We start from the raw sequence: 26,508 nt of genomic DNA, 5'->3' as shown, positions 1-26,508 counted from the left end.
ACTGGGGGCTCGGACAATTCTTATTGCGAAAGAGTTCTTTAAAGATTAAAGAGCCACGGTCCTATTTGGAGGACCGAGGCAGGCCTTACCCAAGGCCTGGTCTTTTCTGTCCCCTCCTGTCCATGGGAAAGCCAGACACTGAATCAGGAAGACTGGAGAGGAATCGATACCTTTGACTAGTGATGTTGGCGAAGAATACTGAATAGACAATAAACTGCCAGAAGAGCGAGCAAAGTTGCTCTGGGAGAAGAGCAGCTGGGTCGCTGCTCAGAAGCGAGGACGGCGAGAGTCCATTAGGAGACGGTCACCGTGCCCGGTCTAGCAGACTCAGTGACAAGGGGACCCTCAGCAAGATGGACCGATGCAGCGAACGCAGCGACGAGCTCCCACATCAGGGCTGTGAGCAGGGCGCCGCACGGGGCGGTGTTTTGTTGTACCTAAGTTGGGACCACACAGCGCTCAGACATGGGACCTGAAGGGAGCATTTCCAAATAACTTCCTGGAGATGTGAAGGTTTAACGTGCCAAGAAAGCGTGTGCGTAGGTGTGTGTGCGCATGTGTACGTGGAAGGAGAGGAACCCTGGGAGAGGGGAGAGATTGTAGGTCTGTATGGCGATTGACATAGATTGTGGTGACCTTTTTAAACGTGTGCTGGGCAGTGAGTTAATCGTGGTGGCTCTTCTAACCAGTCTCTAGCCCCCATCAAACGATCTTTCCTGCCTGGTTTGGGTGAGAAGGTCAGGGAAGAGACAAATAGGATTGCCCTGCGAGTAACTGCGAGTTGGTTTCCCTGGAATGCTATCCTGCTGGGTATAAAATAAGTCGTCTGAGAAGCATGAGTACGATTTCATTACTAGCAAGAGGCAAGAGGGGAGCAGGTGCTTTGGACCTGAGATCCCTGCTCAGAGACCCTCTTGGATCCAGATGACAACTGCGACATCAGAGGAGCAGCCTCAGAACCAGGAGCCAGAGCATGGAGCACAGTGACGGACTTCCCAACACATGCAGCAGGACAGTGGAGCAGCAGGACAGTGGAGCAGTAGGACAGCAGAGCTTGCAGGAGGCTGGCTTGCAGAGTAGCATGCCTCTGGGCACTTTACAGGGGACATGGAGCTGAGTGTCCTCAGCTTGAGGCTTAATGGAGTGGGGTGCTTCTGGGCACTTAACTCAGGGAGCTGCTTTGCTGACCCAAGGAGCTTGAGCTTCATGCCTTTGAGCTGACACTTATAGCAGAGTGGTATGCCCCTTTGGGCATTTGTTAGCAGGCCAGAAATGTGCAACATGTCCTGGTAAACAACTGCCCCGAGCATTTCTCACTGCCATTACAACGTGTTCACATCCTCAGTAAACCCTTTGGTCATGAACTTTGTCTGTGAGGTGTGGGTAGCCATTGTAATGGATGGTAGAACCCAGAGATAAATGACAGAACATTAAGTCAGGACAACCTCGATAGGTCATACCCACCCATTCCTTTAGTTTTTCTCAAATTTTTTAAAATAATGAATTAGGTGAAGGTTTCCAGAGCAAATCAGTTTTCCATTCAACAATTGATACACATTTTGTTCACTTGATTTATTAATACAAGTGACATAAATATATAATTCCTTGATATATTAATATAAAATTAGGGACCAACAGCTGCCCTGCATACACTCCAGAGCTCTGTGCACACTAACTGACGTGAAAGCAGGCAGCAGCTGGAAGCCACGTACCCAGGAAGGAAGGCGTGCTCACACGCATCGGGCCCTGACATGGAATGATGGCAGCAGTCCTTTGCTGAGGGTGCCTCAGCCTCTGTGATGCAGGGGATGCAGTCGGTCAGGTAAACGGGAAGCGGATCTCTGGCTATAATTTAACAGCATGAAAGCAGTTACTAACCAGAGAGACGTCTAGAAAGTAGCTAGTGGTCAGTCCATTTAGATTTCAAACATCTGAATTCATTCCCATCTAAGATTCTGGACATGCCCAAAGAAACATTACGCAATATGTTTTTCTTTAAAAAATCCACCGTTAAGAAAATGAATAGACAAGCCAGATAGGGAAACACTGTGTGTCTGACAAAAGGCTTCATCCAGAATCTAACTATAAAGAACTCCTGTGAGTCAATAGTTTGTGTTTTGCTTTGATGACTAACCTGTAAAAAAAACAAACAACTACAGGCAGAAGATTTGAACAAATACCTAACACAGAAAGATACATAAGTAGCTGATAAACGTATGAAAAGATGCTCATCTGGTACAGGGAAGATGAAAAATAAAACTACAATGAGTGACCACTTCCTACCAGGAAGGATGATTAAAATAAAAAAGACCCTCAAAAATAAATAAATGAAATTAAAAAAAAAAAAAAGATCCTCGAGTGTCGGAGAGGCTGTGAAGACACTAGCAGGCACTACTGCGGCTGAGCGTGAGAGTGGGAAAGGGCTTATCCCATTCAGAGAGCTGGTCGGCAGTTTCTTATAAGTTAAATGTAACATCCACTATGTTTTACTCTTAGCTGTTCACCAAAGAAAAAGGAAAACATGTTAACAAAAATATTTGTACACGAATGTTTACAGCAGCCTTGTTCATAATACTTGCCAAGAACTGGAAGCAACCCAAGGGTCCATCGATAGGAGAATGGATGCACAAATGGCGGTTTACTTATAGAATGGCATCATAGTTGAACACCAAGGACAAACTGACTCAACAAGAAGGATGAATTCCAAAAATATGATGTTAAAAGTAAAGAAGCCAGCCGCTAAATTAGAATGCTTTCTGTATGATTCCATTTGTATGAAATACAAGAGCCAAGCTGGTGGCAGCAATCAGAAGTGGGTGCCTGGGGAAGGGGCGAGAGAACTGAGTGGGAAGAGAGACAAGTGAGCTCTCAGGGCTGAAATAGTCACTGTTTAGGTAGAGTGGTTACATGGGGATACACAAATTAGTAAAATCTATTTCATTGTTATGCCTTAATTATACAAATAAATGCCTAGAATTAAGAAAAGAAAACCTCCTACAAAGTTGAATGGACTCATCTAGATTTGTTCTGACTCAAGGAAAAGGGCCCTGATTCAATTCCCCAAGGAAACATTAGGAATAAAAAAGAGTTGGTTATAAAAGAAAAATATTTCTACTCACACGAAAGCTCCAGCATCTATTAGCTATGTGATGAGGAGAGTTAGCCTTCCATTCTTTACCTCCCACAACGAGATAAATGCCCACAGGCTGGCGACAACAAAAAAATGCCAGACAGACAATGTTGACAACAATGCAGAGAAAGAGAATTGGCATACACTGCTGGTGAGAGTGGCCGAGGGCACACGGACTTTGGGAGACAGGCTGACAGTCCCTCCAAAGTTAAAACACAGAGTTACTCTGTGACCCAGGGATTCCAATTTTAAGTATATCTACCCAAGAGAAATAAAAACATGTTCACACAAAACCTAGACAATGAATGTTCCTGGCTGTACTATTTCAACAGCCCAAAGGGGAACAACGCATCCCAGATGTACATCGCTAGTAGATTCTTTTAATGTGGTAGAGGCAGTCCTATTCCTAAATCTGTACACAGGTTAGAACAGTGAGGTACGCTTCACATCTAACGTCACTCAGATGTTGGTCTTAGTTAATAGTGAATCTTTCTATGCATTAAAAAACATTCTCAAGAACACATCTTTAACAAAGAAGAATATTTTGATGTGCACTGCAAAGTAGTGCCCGTTTCTTATTACAAACCAGTGCCTAGATCTTGAATTTTTAATAAAATTGGTTTTACAGGGATTGGTTCATAACTACAGGTTGTATCTAAGTCAGACGTTCGTAAGCCGGGAACTGCCTGAATATCCATGTGTCTGTAAAAAATGATGTACTGGCACATGCCACAACACAGATGAACCCTGAAAGCAGTCAGCTGAGTCGAAGAAACTGCTTATAAAAGGCCACATATTACACAGTAACAGTTCTGTGAAATGCTCAGAATAAGGGCATCCACAGAGACAGAAAGCACATTAGCGGGTGCATGAAGCTGGAGAGAGGAGTGGGAAGTAATAGCTAACGGGTACTGGTTTTTTTGGTTGAAATTTTGATGAAAACGTCCTCAAATGGATGATGGTGATCACGGAATACTCTGAAATGTGCTGAAAACCACTGAACTCTACACCCCAAATGCGTGGCCAGCGTGGCACTGGAGCTCTGTCTGAAAACTCTGAAGCAGAGCCAGGATTCAATGAAAGAAAGCATGAACAGGCGGTAGGACGAATGGATGGAAACATACACCAAGTACGACAGAAGACAGATCTGGAGACGGAAGTGATTTAACTCTCAACCTTGTCGGGTCCCATCTGAAGCATCTTCAAGTACAATTGGCAATACTAATGAGATAATGCCTATAAAGGAGTGTCCCCTACGAGACACTCAAGGACTTGTCATGAATGACGATGAATGATAATCATAAGCTAAGCACATATCTTCTTTGGTGCTATGTTGAAATGAAGTAAATCAAGATAAGGAATTCTGCTTTCAAATCACCGCCATGAAATATGACTAGATTGAAGTTTTATTTGAGAATTATTCAGAGCCACATGTTTCTTTTCCTGTGAGCTGTGAACATAGTGTAAGTCTGGTTTCTTGCAGGAAGGAACAAACTCCAAATACGTCTCAGTGTTGACAGCCAGCTTCCTGCCGGCAGGAATACCCCACATGCTCATAAGGCACCTAGCAGATTGCTTCTGGTAGATCCTAGCAGATTCTGATGCCAGGTGACCCCCATGTGCCCGAGTGGCACTGTGCGCCATCAGGTTCTCAAGGCTGTGACCTTTGGGAGGCAGATTGCTGGACACGTCTACTGCTACACCTCTGGGTGGATTCGAACCTCCAACCTTTCAGCTAGTAGTTGAACGCTCAACCATTTGTACCTCTAAGCAGACTGGGACGTCATCAAAAGCAAACGCCAGTCAATGGTAGGAGTTGTAATTTAGCTGCCTAGCGGGTTCATGGATACTCATTATTACGCTTTTAAAGCTACTCCAATGTGCTGTCTCTTGCATGCATCCAGTACCATATACTTTAAGAAACAAAGCATGTAAATAACAAAGCAAAACAAACAACAAAAACCAGTAATGACTAAAGGCCAGAGATTTTTATTTCTTGGCCACTTCATGATCTCAACAATGGACATCATTCTTCCGATAGGGCAATGCGGTCATTTCCACAGGGAGGGGGCCCAGGGATTTTCCTCCCTCGTAAAGAAAGCGTAAGCCCCTGATCCCAGCTCCTCTGGCTCCTAGGTACAAACACGTGAAGCCAACCGCACCACACCGCAGCTGCCGCCATTTCTTGCAAATTAACCTGCCTTCGGTGAATGCGTCAGATTCCTCTTTGAAAGTGGGCGCTATGGGAAGGGCGGCCGCACTCTTCTCAGCTGGTGGCCCTGACAGCATCCTGTCAGACCCCACAGGGACATAGTGCTTCACCACAGCCAAGGAGGAGAAGGAGGACTCTCATGCGTGGGATAAGGCAGCCACTCTTCCTAAGGCTGACCTGGCGACTCCTTACCAAGTATCGTCCATAAAAAAATTTTTAAAAATAAAATATGTTCCTTTATCCCTCAGGGCTCGACTGTCTATAAATAGATTACTCCTTTGTGTTGAACTACATCGACTTTTGGGAGCTTTAACAAAAGTAAGAGTAAGCTGTCACAATCATTTACACCGTAGTGTGATTCAAGTCACCAGCAGAAAAGCAATAAATGTACATTTTCTTTCCTCTCTTGAACTACCTGATTTAGAGGGGAAGGAAGAAAATTATTCAGCCTAGAGCCCAACCTGGCTATTTTTCATGCTGTCAGTTCCCAGCCAGACAACCCATCAAAGCTCCCAGAAGTGAGTCATGACTAAGGAAGGGATTTAGTGTGTCGACACACCCTCGAGGCACCTGACTTCAATAGAAATCTCCACAGTTCAAACCTATCAGCAGGTGTGTTCCACCCATACCTAGGGGGAACCAGAACTGAATTCCTGATGGTATTTTAACCACTGAGGTCACATGTCAGACATGAGAACGGGTCAGTATCATGGGCCAAGCCATCAGGATATCACAATGGAAACAGAAATAATTAGTTACTTGAAACAAAAAGGGCATGACTTAACAGATGCCTGAAAAATGCACACGTGCACTGTGGTAAAACTGAGGTAGGAAAGTGCCCAACCAAATGGAAATTAAAAACCACGGAGAAAAACATTGACAATATGCAAAGTTTTCTCATCAGAAGAAAAACAACTGCAGCATCTGGGAGAAAAAATTATATTTTTGGTGAGCCACCTAAGCAAAGGTCTAATTCTATGCCCATCATTTGTCTATCACGAAACAAAAGACACATACACACACACACACACACACACACGGCACCTCTCCCACAAGAACTCCAGTGGCAGACAGGTGACGACTAAGGTATGTGCCGTGCTGACAAATCTCATCACCCACAACCTAAAGCAGCCTCTCTCTGACCCCCCAGGGCATCTTCCCTGAATTAAGAGCCAAAAAGGTCATCAACCCCATCACCTCAGGTTCCACAACCCAAAGACGGGGTTAAGTTAAACCCGCCAGCCAATTCAACTGGAAGTTATTCAAGTTTGCAGGAACAAATGGACGAGAATAGTTTTTTTAAAAAATCGTATCTTACCAGATGTGAAATGAATACCACCAAAAAAACTACTGGGGCTGCAAACCTAGATATGAAAATTGACTTTAATATCATGCCCACACTTTCAAGATTGAGGCCTTGTGTTTATAGTATACGAACGAATCTCTGCATTTATTAGTTTTGTCAGGAATCTAATATAGTTAAGGATGCTGGACACACCCTTCTGTCTCTGAGAAAGCAAAAGTATAATTATACCACAATGTGTCACCTGTTCCTACGCTTGAAATATAAGCCACTGCCATCGAGTAGATTCACGCACAGTGACCCTAGAGGGCAGAGTAGAACTGCTTCGTTGGATTTCTGAGAGCCTCCTTTTTCTGCTGTGGAGCAGCAGGTGAGTTTGAACAGCCGACCTTGTGGCTAGCAGCCCAACTTAACTCATTCAACCACCATGTCTCCTTCCTGAAATATAATGGCCTAGCTAATCTGTCATCTCACAGATGTTTTAAAGCTCCAGTCAATATACATGGAAAGCAGCTCCATGTGCGGCACTCTAACCTCCGGGCTACTTAAGATGAATCAAAATGAGGATTTTAAGAAGGGGGGAGAAAACCTCACTCCTTATGCTTCAGGAATGCCAAAGAAACAGATGAATAAAGATACTACCTCTTTTTTTGCACTGTAAATCAGTCCCATTATACACTAAAGCTGTAAAAATCATTCCATACGAGCATCTGATTCCTCGCACAGAATTCCTTGACTTCAGGGAAAACATCACGTGCATATCCACTGTAACGCGTGGCAAGGGTAAAGGAGCCTGCTTGCCGTTCCATTGAAGAGAAGGGCCTAGAGTTCATACTTACACAACCTCCGGCCAGGATTTCTGCGAAAAGTGGAATGGATCCATCTCTGGTAGTAAACTTGTCCCGGACAAAATCGTTCACCTAATTAGAAGAACAACCTTGGTTAACCCGAGGTGCCCAAGCATCTCCTCTACTGCGTGTTTGCTGTAAGCCAGTACAACACACCCGTCCCATCACAAATTACAAATGGCAACGTCTCCTTAGAAACAAGAAGGCCAGGCGCAGCAGCACCAGCAGTTTCCTTGAATGAATGATCATCTACACCAACGGCATGATTTGAGAAAGAAACTTACGGTCAATTTAATGGCCTTTTCTGGAGCAACCCCAATCAGCTGCGGTATCAGACCTACGGAGAGAAAGAGACCCATGAACAATGCAGAGGCACTAGACGGGACACGCAAGCCCAGCTGGGAGACAGCTCCTGCATTACCCATCAGACATTTTAGGTTTTCAGTAAAATAGGGAATATTGGATTATCCTAACAACTCAGTACATGTATGTAACAATTAGTTATGAGCCAAGATAATATCATGTTTCCTTGGGGGGCTAGAAACCCTTTCCTTAAGGATGCTTCCAAACAAAGTTCTCGAGGAAGATATGGAGCCTTGGGTCTTCTACACTTGGGGGGGGGGAACCCCTGGAAAAAACCCCTCCCTCACCACAGCCAGCACCGCACAAACGCAGGCCCTTTGGAAAAGCTGTTTGGAAAACCTCCGCAGAGCCTGCTATTAAAGAGACCCAGACTCTGCCGCAGACGACACGAGCTATGTGACATCTTACGGGGGGGCTTGATTAGGTCCAAATATCAACTCCCATCATTTTCTCCTTAGAGAAACCCCAGAATTCAGGACTCAGCTTGTTAAAAGGAAGCCAAAATGGCAAAGAAAAAAAATCTGTTTTATGTATCGGCTAAGGAGCAACCTCTCTGTAAGCAAAAGCGCAGGCCTGTTGTTTCCTTCCTTACTAAATAGATGTCAAACTGAAAGGAGATTTTAGATGGGTCTCCTCAAACCAGGGGAAATCATTTTACTCAGAAAGTCCAATTTCCCAGGCTGACTACAAACTGGATAAGAAAAAAATATATAAACAACTCGACATCTGTAGATATTCACAGGGCTCAGCTTTCAAAAACACACAGCTTATCCAAATTGTCAGCATACATTTTTTAAGGATGCTAGAGAGGAATGTTTTGTATCCCTTAAATCACCCAGCCAAGGGGGAGCTATGTGTGTGTTCGTGTGCTCGATGCCGATCTTAAGCCGACTTTGAGGACGCTGCTGAGTGATTTCCATGGGTTGAGAGCCAGCGAGTAATCGTCCATGCAGGCTACTGCCAGTCAAACTGAATTATCAATGGCAAACACACACACTGCACACACCTTTAAAGGGGAGCAGGCTGGTTTAAAAGAACAAATCAGCAGATGGCAGTCTTAACTTTCTAACCTTCGCGATTACCGGGCTCCATTACTTTTAATCAAACTCCCACGCACCCACGCCAGCCTGTGTATTTCTTTCACAACTTGCCTCAGGAAGGATCATAGAATTTCAATAAAGCACTGACTTGTGTCACTTCATCATCTTATTGTTACCTGCGAAGAAATGTAGGCTAATCTGTCGATAAATTTTGTCAATCACCTGACAGAATAACACATCAGTTCTCAGCACGATGTGACACATGCAGTAATTAGTGTGCACATACAGGGCTCCTCCAATCTTCTCTCTGATGCAAAAATACGTTCATTTAAAGGACTGCTCTTATCAGCCCATGCCTGAAGGCAGCCCGCAATGCTTCCACAGCTCCTACAGTGGACTCCTTGAATTAGCAGGCACCCCTCCCAAATGCTGGCTGCCATGCGCAGCCATCCAGCTCCGAAGGCCAAGCGGGACCGTATGGGAGGTTCTTCTTTGCAATTTAGAACCACACATTATGTTAGAAGACAACGGAATCAGCAAAGAAAGCCTACAGGGAGTAGGCATTGTGTCATCCAGCCCTCAGGCTCCCCCATTAAACATAATCGAGGTAGGCAAGGATCTGTTTGCGGGCCAATGCACACCCTGCCCCGCGGAGCACGTGTCCAGGTGGAAGGGCCAATGCACACCAGTCCCGCGGAGCACGTGTCCAGGTGGAAGGGCCAATGCACACCCTGCCCACAGAGCACGTGTCCAGGTGGAAGGGCCAATGCACACCTGCCCCACGGAGCATGCGTCCAGGTGGAAGGGCCAATGCACACCTGCCCTCAGAGCACGTGTCCAGGTGGAAGGGCCAATGCACACCAGTCCCGTGGAGCACGTGTCCAGGTGGAAGGGCCAATGCACACCTGCCCCGCGGAGCACGTGTCCAGGTGGAAGGGCCAGGGACAAGCACTCCAGACATTTGGCCCAAACGAATCACACGGGTTCTCAGGAGCAGGCTAGTCGAGGTTTGGGAACAATTTCCCTCTCTTTGTCCATATGGAATGTCAAAAAACCATCCTGATGACCCTTTTACTCAACTAAGAGGGTGTCGGGGTTACACTTCACACGACGAGCAGCACAGAACACTAGTCAGAGGTATTTCTCCTCCGACCCGGGAGCATAAAGCTCGGTTCAGCGCCAGTCCCGGCAAACCCCGTCCTTCTTTCCGACCAAGAGGTTCTCAGCCAAACAGTTCAACCGCGCTGAGAAGGGGCTGGGGATTAATGGGCCCGTGTGTGCAAACAAACAAGTGCAGTAAATTACAGAAATGCCCTGCACTTGAGCGTGCAGTGGGTATTTTCAAAGAATTCCAAGTGGCGCCCAAAGGGATTAAAAAATTAATCTCCCTCCCCAAGGAAACCCTAAATTCTAATGTGAAAACATGCACATGAAAGCCATTCCCTCTCCAAAGAGAACAAGTCCCTACAGAGCCGAGGGGGCGGGGAGAACACAGCCTCGGAGGCCGGCGGTTCAGTGCTGGCTCCAGGTAGCGCCCAGCTCCCCCCACGGCGATGGATGGCTCCGCACGGCCTCCGTGCCCCTGAGCTCCAGGGAGGACAGGAGCCAGGACGAGACTCGGAGCCAAAGGGTTTTCTTTACTTTCCTGAAACCTTAGATGACTCACTGGGAAAGACTTCTGCACGGTCTCCTTGGAAAAGACACAAAGATGATTTCGCTGCCGCTGTTATTCCTTTCCGTGGAAATAAGTGGCTTACCAGGTTAGCTCCTCTGGCTTTCTAGCTCACCGAGAAGAGCTGGGTCCCTCAGGCATTAGGGAACATGGCTTTCTGATTCTCAGCTGTCACCATTGCATTCCACTGCAAACACATGCCTAGTCTAGACAAGGGGTCACAGAGCTCTGCTGGGACCAAGAGAACCCTATCTTTGGGGTCCAAGAACAAGAAATGGCAGGAAGAAGAAACGAAGGCCTAGTTTGAAAACTCGGAGCGCTAGTCAGCAGCAAGACTGGACAACGGGTGGGAAAGGTGCAGTGAAGGTGGGGGGTGGCGGTGGGGAGGAAGCCCTAGTCTGAGCAGGCTGCACACTGGTTTTCAGAATGAGCCGGTTCACGTCTGCTGGTGGGGAGCGGAAATCTCCCCACGTCGGCAGCTGTGATTTGTGTACTTACCTCGGTAGAGTCCAAAGAAGCCCTCGTAACGCAAGACCTTCTTAAAACAGTCAAAGCTGTTTTTGTACATCAGCTCCCCAACCACGGAGCCAGTGCCACGCTGGTTCTGCATACGGGTCTTCACCAGATCGATGGGGTACACTGCCGTGGCTCCCACAGCTTCGAAAAGAAGAGTGGAGACGTAAGCCAGAGTACAACTAAAGGGAGAGGCCACAGTCAAACGAATCTCATCCCAGAGGGCCCCAGAGTAAAGACCCAGTATCTTTTGTCACAAAAGACACTTTATCGTCTTATTTTTCCTTCTCACCCATAGAGCGGAGGCATGACAGGTCAGACACCATTAGGACTGGTAAACAGAGCTGTTTCCGGGGGTAACTAACAGCCAAGCATGCATTTTCACATCCCCAGGCTCATAGATCATGGGCATAGGTTACCAAGTCAGCACCAACACCCAATAATTGACATTGGGTTTCCTATAACATCAGACTGTTATATACAAAGCATGTTCCCATTTTCCATTAAATCACCAAATTCTGGGCCAGGTACCTCTCAAAATGACTATGTATAGACATATACCAGAGGACTTCGCAAAGTTCATGGCAAAGGGGGCTAAAAGATAATAGAATTCTCTCATGAACTTTGCGGCACCCCCTCATGTGTGGCTGTAATTTTAAATTCTAGTTTACTACAGCATTAGATAGATTGTTTGGGGGTAAAATCATATTGAAGAACAAAGTCAACATTAACCTATTCCTAGATACAGATTTTAGATAAATTTAAAAGGTCATGCTTAGAATTTCCTAAGAGCTAAAATACTTATTACATGAACTGGAGTATTTAATATATGTATTTTTCATCTTAAAATCAAAACTGAGGCAAAAACGAAACACAACAGCCTCATCAGTTCAGGCTTGTTTTGAAAAGTCGGAAGTATTTTTAATCACTCCGATAGGTTCTTCTTACTAAAGCTAGTTCAGATCCTACCCATGTTCTACGTCGTATGTTTTAAGAGAAAGAGAGAAGGGAAAAAAGTAAGGTTTCTGGAATTTAGGTGGGGCTGCGGGTTCATCTCAGCACATAAACAAGTCTAAGTATTCTTAAACCGGTGAAGAGAGGAGGGTGGGGGTGGGGATGGACAATGAGAAAAGCGAAACAGAATCACGTTGAGAAGCTGTTTTATTTCATGAGGCTCTGGGATTTGTACCCCAAATATCATTGTCCTCCCTACTTCCCACACCCCCGTGCCACCACCCCAGCCTGGGCCTCCACTTCTTCGCCTGGCACTCGCTGGTATAATTAGGTGAGTGAGGCACTGCACCCAAGACTTTCACGTCATTCCGGAGGTTTGTCCTGAAGACAGACTGGAGCCAGAGGGGCCACCGCGTGCTGTGACAAGCCCTCTGATCACAGGTAAAAATAAAAGAAGGCCCGCAGTCATGACCCGCAGGAACAATGAACTGCGCCTCTGCGGATCTGCCCCGCTCTCGGAGATACAATTACACTCACACAGGCTTGAAGCAGCGCGCAGACATGTCACTCACCTCCAGCAACTGAGCCCAGAGTGAATCTGTAGGCAGACTCGGCAATCTGGAGCCAGACAGGCCTGCCGACCCCGTGAGATTGCTGTGGGGAAGAGGAGAACAGGTAATAATGGGGGGGGAAGTTTTTTTTTTTTTAAAGGAAAACCAGAAAGCAAATTTTAAAAGCTGTAATTTGGCTTTTTTAAGAAATTGGAAAACAAAACCTAAGAATGATGTAGTTAATGAAGTAACATCTTTTCTGAAAGAGAGAAATAAAAAGGGGTGGAGGGGATATTCATATAGCCAAAAAAGGAAGTGGTGGATTTCAAAATAGATATCTCTATTATCAGCATTTTTAAAACACGGCCGGCCAGCCAGCCATCACCTGTTCTCTATTTTCATAAGCCTGTGTAATTGAGGAGCACCACTATTGGGGAGCGCACCATTATTTTTTTTCCTTTTACTATTATTTTAAAGAAGAGAATCTTTTAGCTATAAGAGAGCTTCAGAAAGTCCCAGGGAAACAGAACTAAGAGATCATGGAATTTTCCCAGCGACTTTCTGAAGCGCCTTCATGGTATCCCAGGTAGAAGACCTTTCTCCCTCTTTACTGTAGCCAAATTAAATTCAAAAACAGTTCTAAAATGTACAGACTTTATCTTGATTCCTCAACTAGCGAATATAGACTATCATCTTGCATCTCTAATGACATGATACCCATCAGTTGCTGTATCAAGAGCCAAGACGGCTGTTTTGCTCTCCTCCCTCATCCGCAAGCTGCTGCTCCTTGTACCAACAGCCTTCCTTGTTTGACTTGTTCTACCTCTCATCTATTTAAAAAACAAAACAACAACAACACAAACCGCGGCCATCCAGTCAGTTCTCACCCACGGCGACCCACTGTGTGTCTGAGTAGAACACCAGGGTGTTCGTGGGTCACTAGACAGTATCTCTGAGTGGGTCCCACGCACTGTGCCACCCAGAGACTCCGCTCACCTACTAGGGCCCGAGAAATCACGTAAGTAGGATTGTCAGAATTAATTGTAAAGCAAGCTCAAGAGCATCTCTCTTGGGGTCAAGCGAAAAACTCAAAACAAACGTGAAGGGCTCAGAGCTTTCGACCTCCCATCTGTGCTTGCAGCTCGGCCGCTGAGGTCACTGCTGGGAAACTAGAACGTTTCTGATCCCTGGGAGGGACCATTTGAGTTCCCAGGTGTTTGCATGCACTCATTCCTCAGGGAGCCCTGGCGATGAACAGCTAAGCAGTCAGCGCTAACTAAAAGGTGGGCAGTTCAAACCCATCCCTTGGCTCTGCAAGAGAAAAACTTGGCATTCTGTTCCTGTAGCGATTGCAGCCTAGAAAACTCTCCAGGGACAGTTCTGCTCTGTCACATAGCCATTTAAGACTTTCATGTGGTTACACAGGTCACCAAGTTGACAATCATTTGGTATCACCTAACAGTTATGCATTCTTCAGTTCTACCTAAACAAAGGAATCACCTCCAGAGCTTAAAAAAAAAATTCCCTATAGCCTAGACTTAGGAATTTTTTAAAGATTTCAAGAAATCCCTCTATTTGGTTAGGGTTGTCGACAGCTGTCCAAGCCATACCCACAGTTCGAACATAAAATCTACACTCAGACTGAAGCACTCCAGGGGCTCCCAGTGCTTTCCCCAGGCATCCCAGAGGCTCAAGGACTGAAAGAGTAACCTGTCTATGGGAACATATCCCTCCTTGGTCTTGACTATTTTCATCGTGAAAATATCTGTTATACTACGAACATGGTCTGAAACAAAGGAGTCAAATAGTTGCTTTACTTAAAGAAAACTAGAGAAACACTGACCTGAAATGAACTTTTAAAAAGACTACCTGCTAATAAAAAGTCCTCACGCTTTCACTGGGATAAATGCTCTACTGGAGAGGAAACCAGGCCCCAAATCTAAAAGAAAGATAAAACTGAGTCCTTCTGAGGTGTGTTCATCTGCTACATCGCCTCTACACTTCCGTGAAACAATGTGCAGTGCTGGATATTTACAAACAATGTGGGAAGCAGCCTATACAAAGTTCTACCTGACTTCTTGTTTGTACATTCTGTGTCACAATATGAAGTGTTTCTTTGTAAGCCCAAGTATCTGATACTTAAATATTTAACATTTAATCATGATCCCAGCTGGCAGGGATCTTTAGAAAGCTCAATGTGTTTAACATAGCGTTGTGTTTCCCTTAAGTCTCACAGTAAACGGGGAAGTTAAGTAACATTTGATGAAAAGTCACTCGGACAGTGAGTGAAACAGTATTACTCCAAGCAATATCACTGCACAGTGTACAAATCTCAGCTTGTCCAATACACCAATCTTACGATGGTTCACTTAGGTGCAAACACACATCGAACACATCCCAAATGGAATTGAGCACCTGAAAGAAATCGTTAAAAAAGGAAAACTTGCACACAGTAGGCCATCCTCATGATGATTCTGTAGGAAGAACATTTGTCTGCTCTCCCATTAACCCCTTCCAAATGTCTGGTGTGTGGTAACAAAAGACAGCCACTGAGGGTGTGAGATCAGTATCTTCATTTGAAGTCTGGTACGGGAACGAGGAGATAGTTTAAGGTAGCCCTTACTGTACGTCTAATGTCGACTGATTCACAAAATAGCAGAAAATGTGCCATCTCAAAAGACACTCATTCCTTTTTTCCTGTTTATTACTATAATAATAATACTAATTTTAGACTGCTTAGAGGTTTACTATCTCCCAAATAGTGCAGGTAATTTACCAACTACTCAGTGGCTGTGTCATAATACAGCCCTCAGGGGTCAGATATTTTTCAATCTTCTGTAAATAAACTCCCTTGGGAGACCTTCAGGGGAACCTGACACTCAGCAATTTCTACTGCCAGTGGGACCACACTGTGCTATTTTGTGGCCCACTGTGCTGTGCCTACAATGGCACCGTTCTATACTCCCTACAGGTCAGGTGTCTTGCCAAGGTCTTAGCCTGGATGGGAATAAGCTACTGATAACCCTCATCCTCTGAACCCCGTCTCCCCTACTGTTCTGAGTCAGTGCCTCCAACATCGTATTTATGATCGCCAACTCCTGGCACTCAGCTTTGCAAACACCTAACCCCAGGACATGATGGCATTCATAATTATTTAAATTCTATTCTACATCATATATAGAGATGTAGATGCAAATCTAAATAATACACATTATAAAATTAAACAAAAATGTTTTAAATATGAGAAAATAAAAATCACATAGGAATAAAGATACCAATGAAATAATATTTGACAAAAGTGTTGTTTTTTTTCATTTATTAATACAAAAACCTGTAAGCATTCCTTTAAAGGATCACAGTTGACTATGCATCTCTACGTTTTAAATGCTGACAGAACACTTTATAGTGCAGCTGGGATGGCTAACCAGTTCATTCTATTTTGTTTCAAAGACAACATAGCTGAGACCACATACGCAATCTGCTCCTTTAGGCAAAGATGCTGTCTAAAATAATCATTTGGAAAACAACTCAAATGATGGCATTTTGACTTAAATTTTAAAATCCTTTTTGGTCATTGTAGCTGTCATGCTACGTCCTACACACACCAAAAAGAAAACCAAACTCACTGCCATCGGGTTAATGCTGCCTCATAGTGACTGACCCCCTGTAAGTTTCTGAGTTTGCAGGAGTAGAAAACCCAATCTTTCTCCTGCAGAGCTGCTGATGGTTTCGAACTGTCATGCGATCATGCAGATCACAGTCTAACTCCTAACCTATCCAGCATACTGCCAGGGTCTAAACACATGGCCCGTCGTTAAAACACACATGCAGAACACTTGTCCAGAAATGGAGTTTCTCAACCGCAAATTGGGTGAAAATAAACCTCATTCGCATAGATGATGAATTATTTTCAGTCATGTGCCCTCTCGAAAGAATATGCGGAATTAAAACTGATAGGATAAAATGGGTTATGATCCTCAATAAGCATCCAGTAACCACTAATTCCCTTCTGCATATAAAAGGTTTCTCCTGGGCTCAACCACATACATTTCCCTTTATCCTCTCTTCCTTTAATGAATACTTATAAGCTCCAACAAAATCCTATGAAAACTGAAGGATTATACTGTGCTTTAATTCTTACCTGAAAACATCTCTAACTATAAATACACAAATGCCTTTTTAAAGAAAGCCACCTCCACCCTATTGAACAGCATTTATAGGAAAACGTACAATATATGGTTACCAAGGGATCTGTTGGGGAGGAGTGAGGGGAAGGAATGAGCCTTAGTCATTATCATTATAACATATGGTTCGCTTGTATTCAAGTATGTAAATTAATGTGATTAATGCTATAGCTTTCGTTTCATGAATATTCATAAATAGAATGCTACTGCAGCTGTCATCCCTATTAACTGTGTACTGAAAGTGTAACATTTAGGCAGCAAGAAAACACTCAGCACTCGGAAGGGGACCTATGTGAGCAAATGGGTCAAAGAAAAAGGCACTTTTTCTCTAAAGATGATGATTATGATCGTGAAGGGGGATACTTAACAAGGTTCATTGTTTTACAAACGACAAGAGTTGGGCTTCTTAAATGGTTTTAAACCTCCACCCTAAGTGGATGCATACTGTAGGAAATGAGGTGAGACATCATTTAGGTAAAAGAAACCGCTTTCTTTTTGTTGTTGTTGATTAATGTACCTTGTCCTATGAGAATTAGACATTGGTCAACAGGTCAAAAAACTAGCCCAAAGAAGCTGCCTCGTGTGGCATGTAGGTCATTAAAAAGAACTGTCTCCTCCTGATATGACACGATTCGTGGGTACAGGAAAGAGCTCAAATCTTTGGGTGGGAGGAAGCTAGATTCCAAATCAGTGAAAAGTGATGAGTGCAAAGGCAAAATAAAGCCAGAGAAAACAAAATAAGCTCCTTCTGACTACACATCACAATCTTCTTGGCCTGAAACAATATTAAAACCTGAAGCTGGCCTTGATCTCTTGCCCTTCCTCCTGGAGGAGCCCTGCTGGTGTCACGGCTGATCTATTGAGCTGCTAACTGAAAAGCCAGGAGTTAGAAGGAACCCGCCCACCAGCTGCCCAATGGCAGAAGGCTAAGGCTGCCTGCTTCCATCAAGATTAAAGTCTGGGAAACCCAAAGGGGTCAGTCTACTCTAGCGTATGAGTCAGAATTGACCTGATGCCAGTGGGTCTGACTTTTGCACCTATCAACCTGTGGATCAACAGATATCTTTCTTCCAGAATACTAAACAAAAGAACTGTGCTGCGAACTGTAGAAATGAAAACGAGTTCAAAGGTACAGAGCAATGCTGCTGCTGCCAGGTGCCATCGAGTCAACCCACGCGCAACAGGACAAAACACCTCCGGTCTTGTTCCAGCATCACCATTGTTATGCAGCCGCTGTTTCAATCCGTCTCCTTGAGGGTCTTCCTGACTTTCTACTTTATCAAATGTCAATTTCCTGTCCATGGCCAGGAACAGGTGTTTCCGGACCATATTGTCCTAAGGACATGGGATGAAGTCTCACCATCCTCACTTTCAAAGAGCATTCTGGTTGTACTGCATCTAAGACAGGCTCGTTTGTTCTTCTGGCCCACTGTGGTACTTTGAATATTCTTCGCCAACACCATCATCCAAACGCATCAGTTCTTCTTTGGTCTTCTTTACTCACGGTCCAATTTTCAAATGCAAAATGAGTGAGTGGAAATACCATGACCTGGGTCAGGTGCATCTCGGTCCTCCGTGTGCATCTTTGCTCTTGAGCCTTTACAGTGGTCTTACGCAGCCCAAGTGCTGTGCCATACACTGTGTGTTTCTTGACTGTTGCTTTCATGAGTGCTCATTATGGATCCCAGTAAAATTAAATCCTTGCTGATTTTAAACTATGCAGTATTCCCTTGTTCTGTCTGCCTGACCACCTTTTGGTCTATATACAGATTCTTCATGAGCACAATTAAGTATTCTGGAATTTCCATTCTTCCCTATGTTATTCACAGTTTGCTAAACCCACACAGTCAAATAAATACCTTTGCATAGCCAATAAATCACAAGTAAAAACCTTTCTGATCTTCTCTGCTTTCAGCCAAGATTCATCTGATGTCAGCAATGCTTTTCCTCCTCTGTGACCTCTTCTGAATTCCTGACAACTCCCTACCAGTGCACTGCTGCAACCATGTCTACATTATCTTCAGCAACATTTCATTTACATGTGATATTAATAATATTGTTCAATAATTGTTACATTCTGTCGGGTCACTTTTCGTTGGAATGAGCCCAAACATGAATCTCTTCCAAATTCCTTCGTATAGAATAGTGAGGCCTTCAAGTTGAAGCATCTCGATTGGTCTTTCATCAAGTCTTCAGTGCAGCTTGAACTTTTCCATTCAATATTATAAGTGTGGAAGTGATTGCTAACATATCAACTCCATCTCTTTCTTTTGAGAACAGATTTCCATGTATGGCAAGAATCACAGGTGACCAAACCCACCACTATCAAGCCATTCCTGCCTCACAGAGACCCAGTGGGGGCGAACTGTCCTTTGGCCTCCAAGGCTTTCCTTGAGGGACAGAAAGCTCCATCTCGCTCCCTCAGAGCAGCTGCTGGATTTGAGATGCTGACCATGCAGTTGGCAGCCCCGCAGGTTAGCTGTGCCAGCACGCCTCCGTCAGCGGCGACAGGCAGAAGTCGAAAGTTCCCAAAAACTTTGTGTGGCGTTACCTGCCAGCAACAAGTAGACAGGAATGCCTTCTCTGGGCAGTCCTGAATCCGTTGTTCAAAGAAGGTCCACGAGAAAGGAGAATAGACAAGATTGTTCTCAGTGATTTGCTCTCTCTCTGGATGTCCGTCTTTGGAAGGGGGCAGTCGAATGAAATCTGCTACCTTTTCCTGTGCCTCACAAACGACCCTAGTGCTAAGGACCAGATACTTCCGCCTGGCTTCTTGGAGGGGAGGACAAGTGTGAGCTGACTCCCTAGAGGAGACTGGACCCAACACAACCCACAGCAGCGGTGGCCTACAGGCTCACCTCTCCCCGCTGGCCCTGAGCACACGCCAGCAATCCCAGGAGGAGTCGGATCCAGGGCGCCTGGCCAGCCCAACTCTGTATCTGCTCCCAGAGGGAGGAAATGAAGTCCCTTGGCTGCAGCTCTAAAGAAGGGTGCCTGCGGACAACAGTCCTGTGTTGGCTGCAGGGAGGGACTCGCTGACCACAGGGGACCTCTACCTTATTGAAGCTGACTTTGCTCTGTCTCTTCTCCATGTGATTTAAATGTTCCAGCCAATGCCTGTGTGCAGGTCTTGTCTTTTCCTGTGCTCTCAGCCCTGGGCTTGACAGTGTCATACAGCAAGCAGGTTGACACCAATATTATTATTTAACTGGAAGCATTTTGGTTTTTGTTTTCAGGATCATTATATTAGGGGATCTTATAGCTCTTATAACAATCCATACATCAATTGTATCTAGCATATTTGTACATATGTTGCCATCACTATTTTCTAAACATTTACTTTCTTTTTGAGCCCTTGGTATCAACTCAACTGGTAGTTTTATAGGGACTCTGGTGGAGTAGTGGTTACATGTTGGGCTTCTAACCAAAAGGTCAGCAGTTTGAAACCACTAGTCACTCAGTGGGAAAAAGATGATGCTTTCTACTCCCATAAAGAGTTACAGTCTCTGAAACCCACAGGGGCAGTTCTACCCTGTCCTGTAGGGTCGCTAGCAGTCAGAATTGACGTCAGTGAGTTGGGAGAGTTTTAGCCAGTGCAAAAATAAAAAAGTAAACCATGTCAGGGGAATATAGAAGAAAATACAAAAATATATCTCTTCCCTCCCTTGGGCCACATACATGTTTGAAGCCATCTTGGGTTTTTCTCAGATAGGCTTCTAATATTCAGTAACAGTAAAGGCCACAAGAGTAACGGTTAATATTTACCGCAGGCTTAGTAGATAGCAGGTCTAAAGCAAGTGCGTTATCTCCAGTGTTAAGTCTCATAAGAACCCTAGGAGACGGGTACTTCTGTTCACATTTACTAAATGAGGAAAACTGAGACTGAAAAAAAAAACACTATGTCATCAGAGCCCAAGCCTCTTAACCACTGTCTCTCTCCTAACGTCTCTCATATTTCTGCACTTGGAAGTCCCCTACCAACGCACAAGTCTGTCCATCGTGACCTTCGGCGGCTGAAAACAACTCATATTGCAATGACGAAGACATGCTTCTCTTCCTACTTTATATTTAAGTTTCAAGCAGATTCCTACAGGAAAATAAAAATTAATGGGAAATAATTATGTTTGCCTTGTTTGGGAATTGCAGTGCAGTGAATTATTTAATGTGCATTTTCTAGCTGTAGGCTCAGTAACTCCCATCAAATGACCCTTTCGCCATGGGTCTGGCTAAGAGAAGGGGGAAGGACACTGACTGACAAGATTTCGTGGTGATTGCTAACCAGCTTAACAGCTGGGTGTACAATGAACCCTCTTAGAAGCAGGAAAGTGGGAATCCTGCTACCAGAAAGACAGAGAAGAGCCACGGTGGGACATATCCTTTGGACCCTGAGATTCTGCATATTGAACCTCCATGATCCGGGGGCAGCTATGACACCAAAGGAGCAGCAACCGCAGAACCTGGAGCCAGGTGGACTTCCCAGCCCACAGAGCAAGTTAAAACAAAGGGCTTGGGGAAGGAGGCTGGCTTGTGGAGTGGGGTGCCTCTGGACACTTAATTGGAAGAGCTGGGTGCCTTGGCCTGAGGCTCATAGTGGAGAGGCATGACCTTTAGGCCCCAAAGAGTTTTGTAACATTGCTTGAGCAGGCCTGGGGTCAGACCAAGAGGCAGAGGGTCAGAGGGGCCTACCTGCAGGCATAACAGTCAAGAAAGTATCCTGACTGAAAACTGTCCTGAGCATTTCTCACCTGCACTGTAACCTGTTATCTTCCTCATGAGCCCCGTAATTGTGAGCATTCTCTGAGTTCTGTATGGCCCTTGCAATGAATTATAGAACCCCGCAGACAGAAGACAGGGCTACGGGAGACAAAGCAGCAATCTAGAAAAGATGTTAAGAGAATTAAATACAGACATCTTCTGGAAGCAACAATAGAAGAGCTATGTTTCATATGACTAGAACTCCATAGACGGAAATATTTGAGACCTGATTCACAAAATTGTTGTCTACATAGCTGCTTTAAAATACTAAAACACGTTAACCGGAGAAAGTTTGTCAGGGCAGAAAATTGCAGAAAGTTATCCTACTTTTTTGGGTACAGTAAGAACTTAAAACCTATCTTCATGTCACTCTACTTGGGTCCTGGCCTGTATTCCTGACAAAGCTCTAGATGCTGCAAATGGAAATGTGTCCATGCTACAGAAGGAAGACAGGATTAAGAATCGAAATTTGAAAATAAAGTGTGAAAGAGTTTTTGACTCTTTGAGGAAAGGTTCTCACTCAGAGACGTACATCACAACCCATGGACAATTAAACGGCCCAACTTCGCAATGGAAGAAACAAGAGCTATTAGTTTAAATCCTTTTTAAAGAACCCTCATCAATCTCTCTCAATGAGAGTCTAGAAAACACATTTGACTTCTACAGAATTTTATTTTCTCAGGTGTGCGAGGTAACTTACAGGGAAAAAAAATACATAGAAAACATGTGTGTTAAAGAGGAGTTGATAGTAAGCACTTGAGTAGAAAGCTAATATTTTGAAAATGATGATGGCAACATATGTATGCGCTTGCTTGATATAATTGATTTATGGACGTGATGATATCTGTAATAATCCCCAATAAGATGATTTTAAAAAGAAGAAAGAAAAGATGTATGTTTGTACTCTTACTGGGCAGCCCTGGTGGTGTAGTGGTTACGTGTTGGGCTGTGAGCCTCCTGGTTGGCAGTCTGTAACCACCAGCAACTCTGCGGGCAAGACTGGGCTTTCTACTACCATAAATAGTTATAGTCTCAGAAGCCCACAGGGGGTCGCTGGGAGTCAGCATTGTGTCCGCGGCAGGGAGTTTGATTTGGGACCCTTACTATCGTTCTCATAAAAAGCAAAAAGCAAACATGACAAACATGAATCAAGGTACCCCACAGAAATATTTGAGCTACGTCAAATCTTTGTCTAGAAAGTCATTTTTACCTTCCAGAACAGGCAGAGGTTTTAGGCAGTCATGCATTTTTAAAGTGATTATATTGATGATCCTCCTACCTGTCTCTGAAGTTCTGCCAGGTTGTAAGGGAGGGCGCCCTCCGCCAGCGGCGCTATTCTTTCAATATCCGCCAAAGTCAAACGTCTTCAGGCAACAACAGAGAAGAGATGAATTGTTAGACATCAACAAACTCCTCGAACCAAGATCAGCTTGCTTCAAGAAACAAAGACAGAGCTATGGTTTAAAAGTATTATTTCCCTATTCCTGAAGATCATATCCATGAGAAAAACTGGGGGAGGAAAAAGAGCATTCAGACCTTGCTTGCTGCAAAGGACCAGAAAAAGCACGTGGCGTGCACACATTTACTAAGGATCCAGTGGTGGATGTTAGCAGGGAGGGAATGATTCTTGCCCCCAGTACAGATGGTGATTGTCCAGGCCCGCTAGAGGACTCCCTGAAGCAATGCCTGCAATGGCCCAGGCCTGAAGCACCCCCCCGGGAAGCGCACACACACAAAGCGCTGGATGCCGGTTGCCCTAAGAAGGGTGGAGGAGGTCACAGACCTTCTATACAGGATAGGCTTTTAACCCCTTTGAGCTGTGAACTACTCTTTCCCAAAAATGTACTTTAAAATAAATACATCCCATGAACAAGCCAGACAGTCATTTCAGATCAGATTTTGAGGAATACTTTCCAAAGCATTTATTATCATAAAGGTGGCTTAAAACCTTTGAAAATGTGAGTCTTAGATGAGACATGGCCACATGTCAATCATCGAAGACTGGCCAGTGGATTCAGTATCATCTCCAGTCTGACCATCTGTTACGGACCATGAAAACCATGAATCACCCACACGCAGTCAACTTTTGATATCCTGACGCTGAAAAACTACTAGTTGCAACTGAAAAGAGTCTGATTCTTTAAGAGATCACACAGGTAGAGGTTTGTCTTTGGGATTTGCATATGAGACACTATAAATTATACATCTAGTATGTGCTTTGGTTTCTTTCATCTATAAACTAGAAGCATAAAACGTCTTCTCCTGTCTGTCTAAGGTGGTAACTGTGATGATAATGTGAGAGGCGTGTCTCAAGAAAATGATATTCTCTAACACAAAATGGTACGTACTGTTTAGTTAAAGCACTGCTTATCACACACCAAAATCATTACAAGAGTCCCAAACATGTAGCTCAGCCCTATAAATTTAGGCAAATTTCTACAAATCTCTTGAAATGCATAATACTTCTAGAGAACTCAAATTCAACCAACCTTTCCCTCCCGCTATTGCTGCTTCTTCTCCTGCCAGTCCCTCTCCTCTCATTTCCTCCTCCCCCTCATTTCTTCCTCCCGTCCTTCCTCCCTCTGACTTCTTGTCTCACCTCTAACCTTCTATCCTTCCCTCCTTCCCCCGCCCTGGACTTTCTTCTTTTCTCTGCCCTTTCCTCCTTCTCTCTCTCTCTTCTTCCTTCTCCTTCTCCCTCCTATCCGAATTCCCTGAATTCTAATAAATGGAATAAACTGATGTTGAAATGAACTGAAACTATTCCACTATTTCATAATTTTAAAGGACTGTCCTATTATATATATATATATATATATATCCTGAGGAATTACTGGAACAGTTACCCTGTAGCATTATATAAGTCTGCGAGTTGGTAGAGGATGTCAATTTCCAGTGGCGTGACTTGTCCATAGCGTATTGCATTCTGGGCAAATTCCTCTGGAATAGAAAGAGACCGAGTTGTAAAAATCTTTTAAAAGTCTTGAAATACAACAAAGCTCCAACCAACCCAAATACCATCTGAAGGCTAAGTGTCTTAGTATTATTTTTAAAATCCAGAATGGAATTTAAAAGCTGAACTCCATCGAGATAACTACTCGTTTCTAAAAAGCTGCCAAAAGATAAAACATTAAGATGATGAAACAGTAAAAGGAGAACAATTAACTTTGAAGATAAACTCTGTCTTCAGAGTGCTGCTTGAATCTAGTTAGTCCACTTTGATCTCCAGAGTTACAAGGTAAAAAGAATGGGCTATTCCCCAGTCCCTGAAGACTTCCTTCTACCATTCGCTGAGAGGAGGAGGCTTGCTCATCCTGCGGTGGCAACTCCTTCCCAGGACAAACAAGCTGCTTCCACAGCGCTGCCGACCTGTTTCACACTTTGGGCAAGGTTCTTTCCAAATTGTCAAAGCCAATTTTTTATTCATGACCGCAGCATCCCATCAAATCTATCTGGATCTCTGGAGGCCCTTATGGCACAGGTGAAGCATATAACAAGGTGTTATAGTCTCCAGATCTCGCTTTATTTAAAGTGGCAAACTGAGATCATGCACCAGACGAAGACAAGCGGAAATGCTGAGCATCAAATCAATGAAGATTATGTTTTAAAAGCTTACCCTAAAAAAAATAAAATAAAATAAAAGCTTACCCTTTGTGACTTCCACATCTTTCCTTGTGCCAGCTAGAGTGCTATATATCTTACGAACTAGCTCCATGTTATTCAGCAAGGAGTTAAACGCATTGAAGTAGGAGAAGCTAACCTGGTGTGAGATACTTCCTCCAGCAGCCTAGGAAATGATACCACAAAGAAAGTTAAAAACCCAGACCCGAACCATAGCACTTTTCTCAACATGACTCAAAGGCATCTTCATTATGACAGTGATGAACAGCCCGTCGATAAACACGAGGAGAGCATCCTGCTGAAACCCTCCGTGCAGCTCATACCCTAAGGGAAGCCTAGGGAATTTAGGTTTTAAGGAAGAAAGCAACATCTGGAAGTTGGACTTCAAGGTTCACCTACCTATAAGGTCAGAAACAACAAATATAATTATCACAGATCAAAACCAATGGTTACTTAAGCATGTTTTTATGACCCTTAACGATGGAATTCCTGCTAGTCCTGTATGAGGCAAGCATCAATATATACAACATAAAAAGCACTTGAGAAACTTGTTTTTCTCCATAGAACAAAAACAAACTGTAAGCAGTAAATTAAAATTTTAATAGTACTTTACTATTAAATCTTGCTATTTTTTTTAAAGCTCACTGCATCCGTATCATGACGGATATGGCTACCAAGAAACCCAGGATGCCTAGAGACACCCTCAGGAGGGCGTATGCACCTGAAGTTAGGGAACAGAGCAAAAGAAGCTCTCTCAGGAGTAAGGGGTAGTCTGGCCCTCATTATTTCTACTAGGTGAGTAGATCATTTCTCCCCCTGCCTGCCACTTGGGCATAAACTCAAAAGAGTATTGTCATTGTTTATAAAAACCTAATTTCCAAGGCAGGAGTAAGAAGAATCCATACAACGCTTGAAAACAATTTCTATGAAAAAGAAAAAGGTATTTTGTGGAAATACCAATGTAACAACCTTCATTAGAAAGGCCTATTAAAGAATATTATAGGTAATGACGTGCAAATGTACAAACCCCACCACATACACATGCCCCAGTATGCCCTCGCTCAAATACTGATTTTTGTCTTGACCTGAATTTGAACGCCAGTGGCCCTGAAGCAGGGACCGTGGTAGTTCATGCAGCTCTCCAAGGACTGGAAATGACTGGGCCCACGGAGGCTGGGGATGATGGGTGGGGATGATGGGTCTACCCAAGACACTCAAAATTCCTCTAGGATTTTCTTTCCTTCTTCCCTCCTCTCCCTTTTATTCTTTCCTTTCTTCTTTCGTCCCCCCCCCCCCAGTGGAACATGAGGTAAGGTAGGGGGTGGGGAATGGGTGTCAAAGAGGTGAACTGTCTAGGAGAAA

General features: G+C 44.2%; 1 protein-coding gene across 2 annotated transcripts in view; it reads right to left on the bottom strand.

Moving 5' to 3' along the window:
- The window catches only part of SLC25A12 (solute carrier family 25 member 12), a 91,458-nt gene that overhangs the window by 11,834 nt on the left and 53,116 nt on the right, over window positions 1-26,508 (bottom strand). For both annotated transcript variants that reach the window (XM_075529289.1, XM_075529290.1), the window contains 7 exons: window positions 25,174-25,312; window positions 24,372-24,465; window positions 22,805-22,889; window positions 12,608-12,689; window positions 11,067-11,225; window positions 7,778-7,830; window positions 7,485-7,565 (listed from right to left, as the gene is read on the bottom strand). In XM_075529289.1, the coding sequence (XP_075385404.1) occupies window positions 7,485-7,565; window positions 7,778-7,830; window positions 11,067-11,225; window positions 12,608-12,689; window positions 22,805-22,889; window positions 24,372-24,465; window positions 25,174-25,312 (693 nt within the window). The remainder of the gene's footprint in view (window positions 1-7,484; window positions 7,566-7,777; window positions 7,831-11,066; window positions 11,226-12,607; window positions 12,690-22,804; window positions 22,890-24,371; window positions 24,466-25,173; window positions 25,313-26,508) is intronic.

This window comes from Tenrec ecaudatus, chromosome 13, assembly GCF_050624435.1.
Source record: "Tenrec ecaudatus isolate mTenEca1 chromosome 13, mTenEca1.hap1, whole genome shotgun sequence".
NCBI lineage: Eukaryota > Metazoa > Chordata > Mammalia > Afrosoricida > Tenrecidae > Tenrec > Tenrec ecaudatus.
This window is presented reverse-complemented; position numbering and strand designations above follow the sequence as displayed.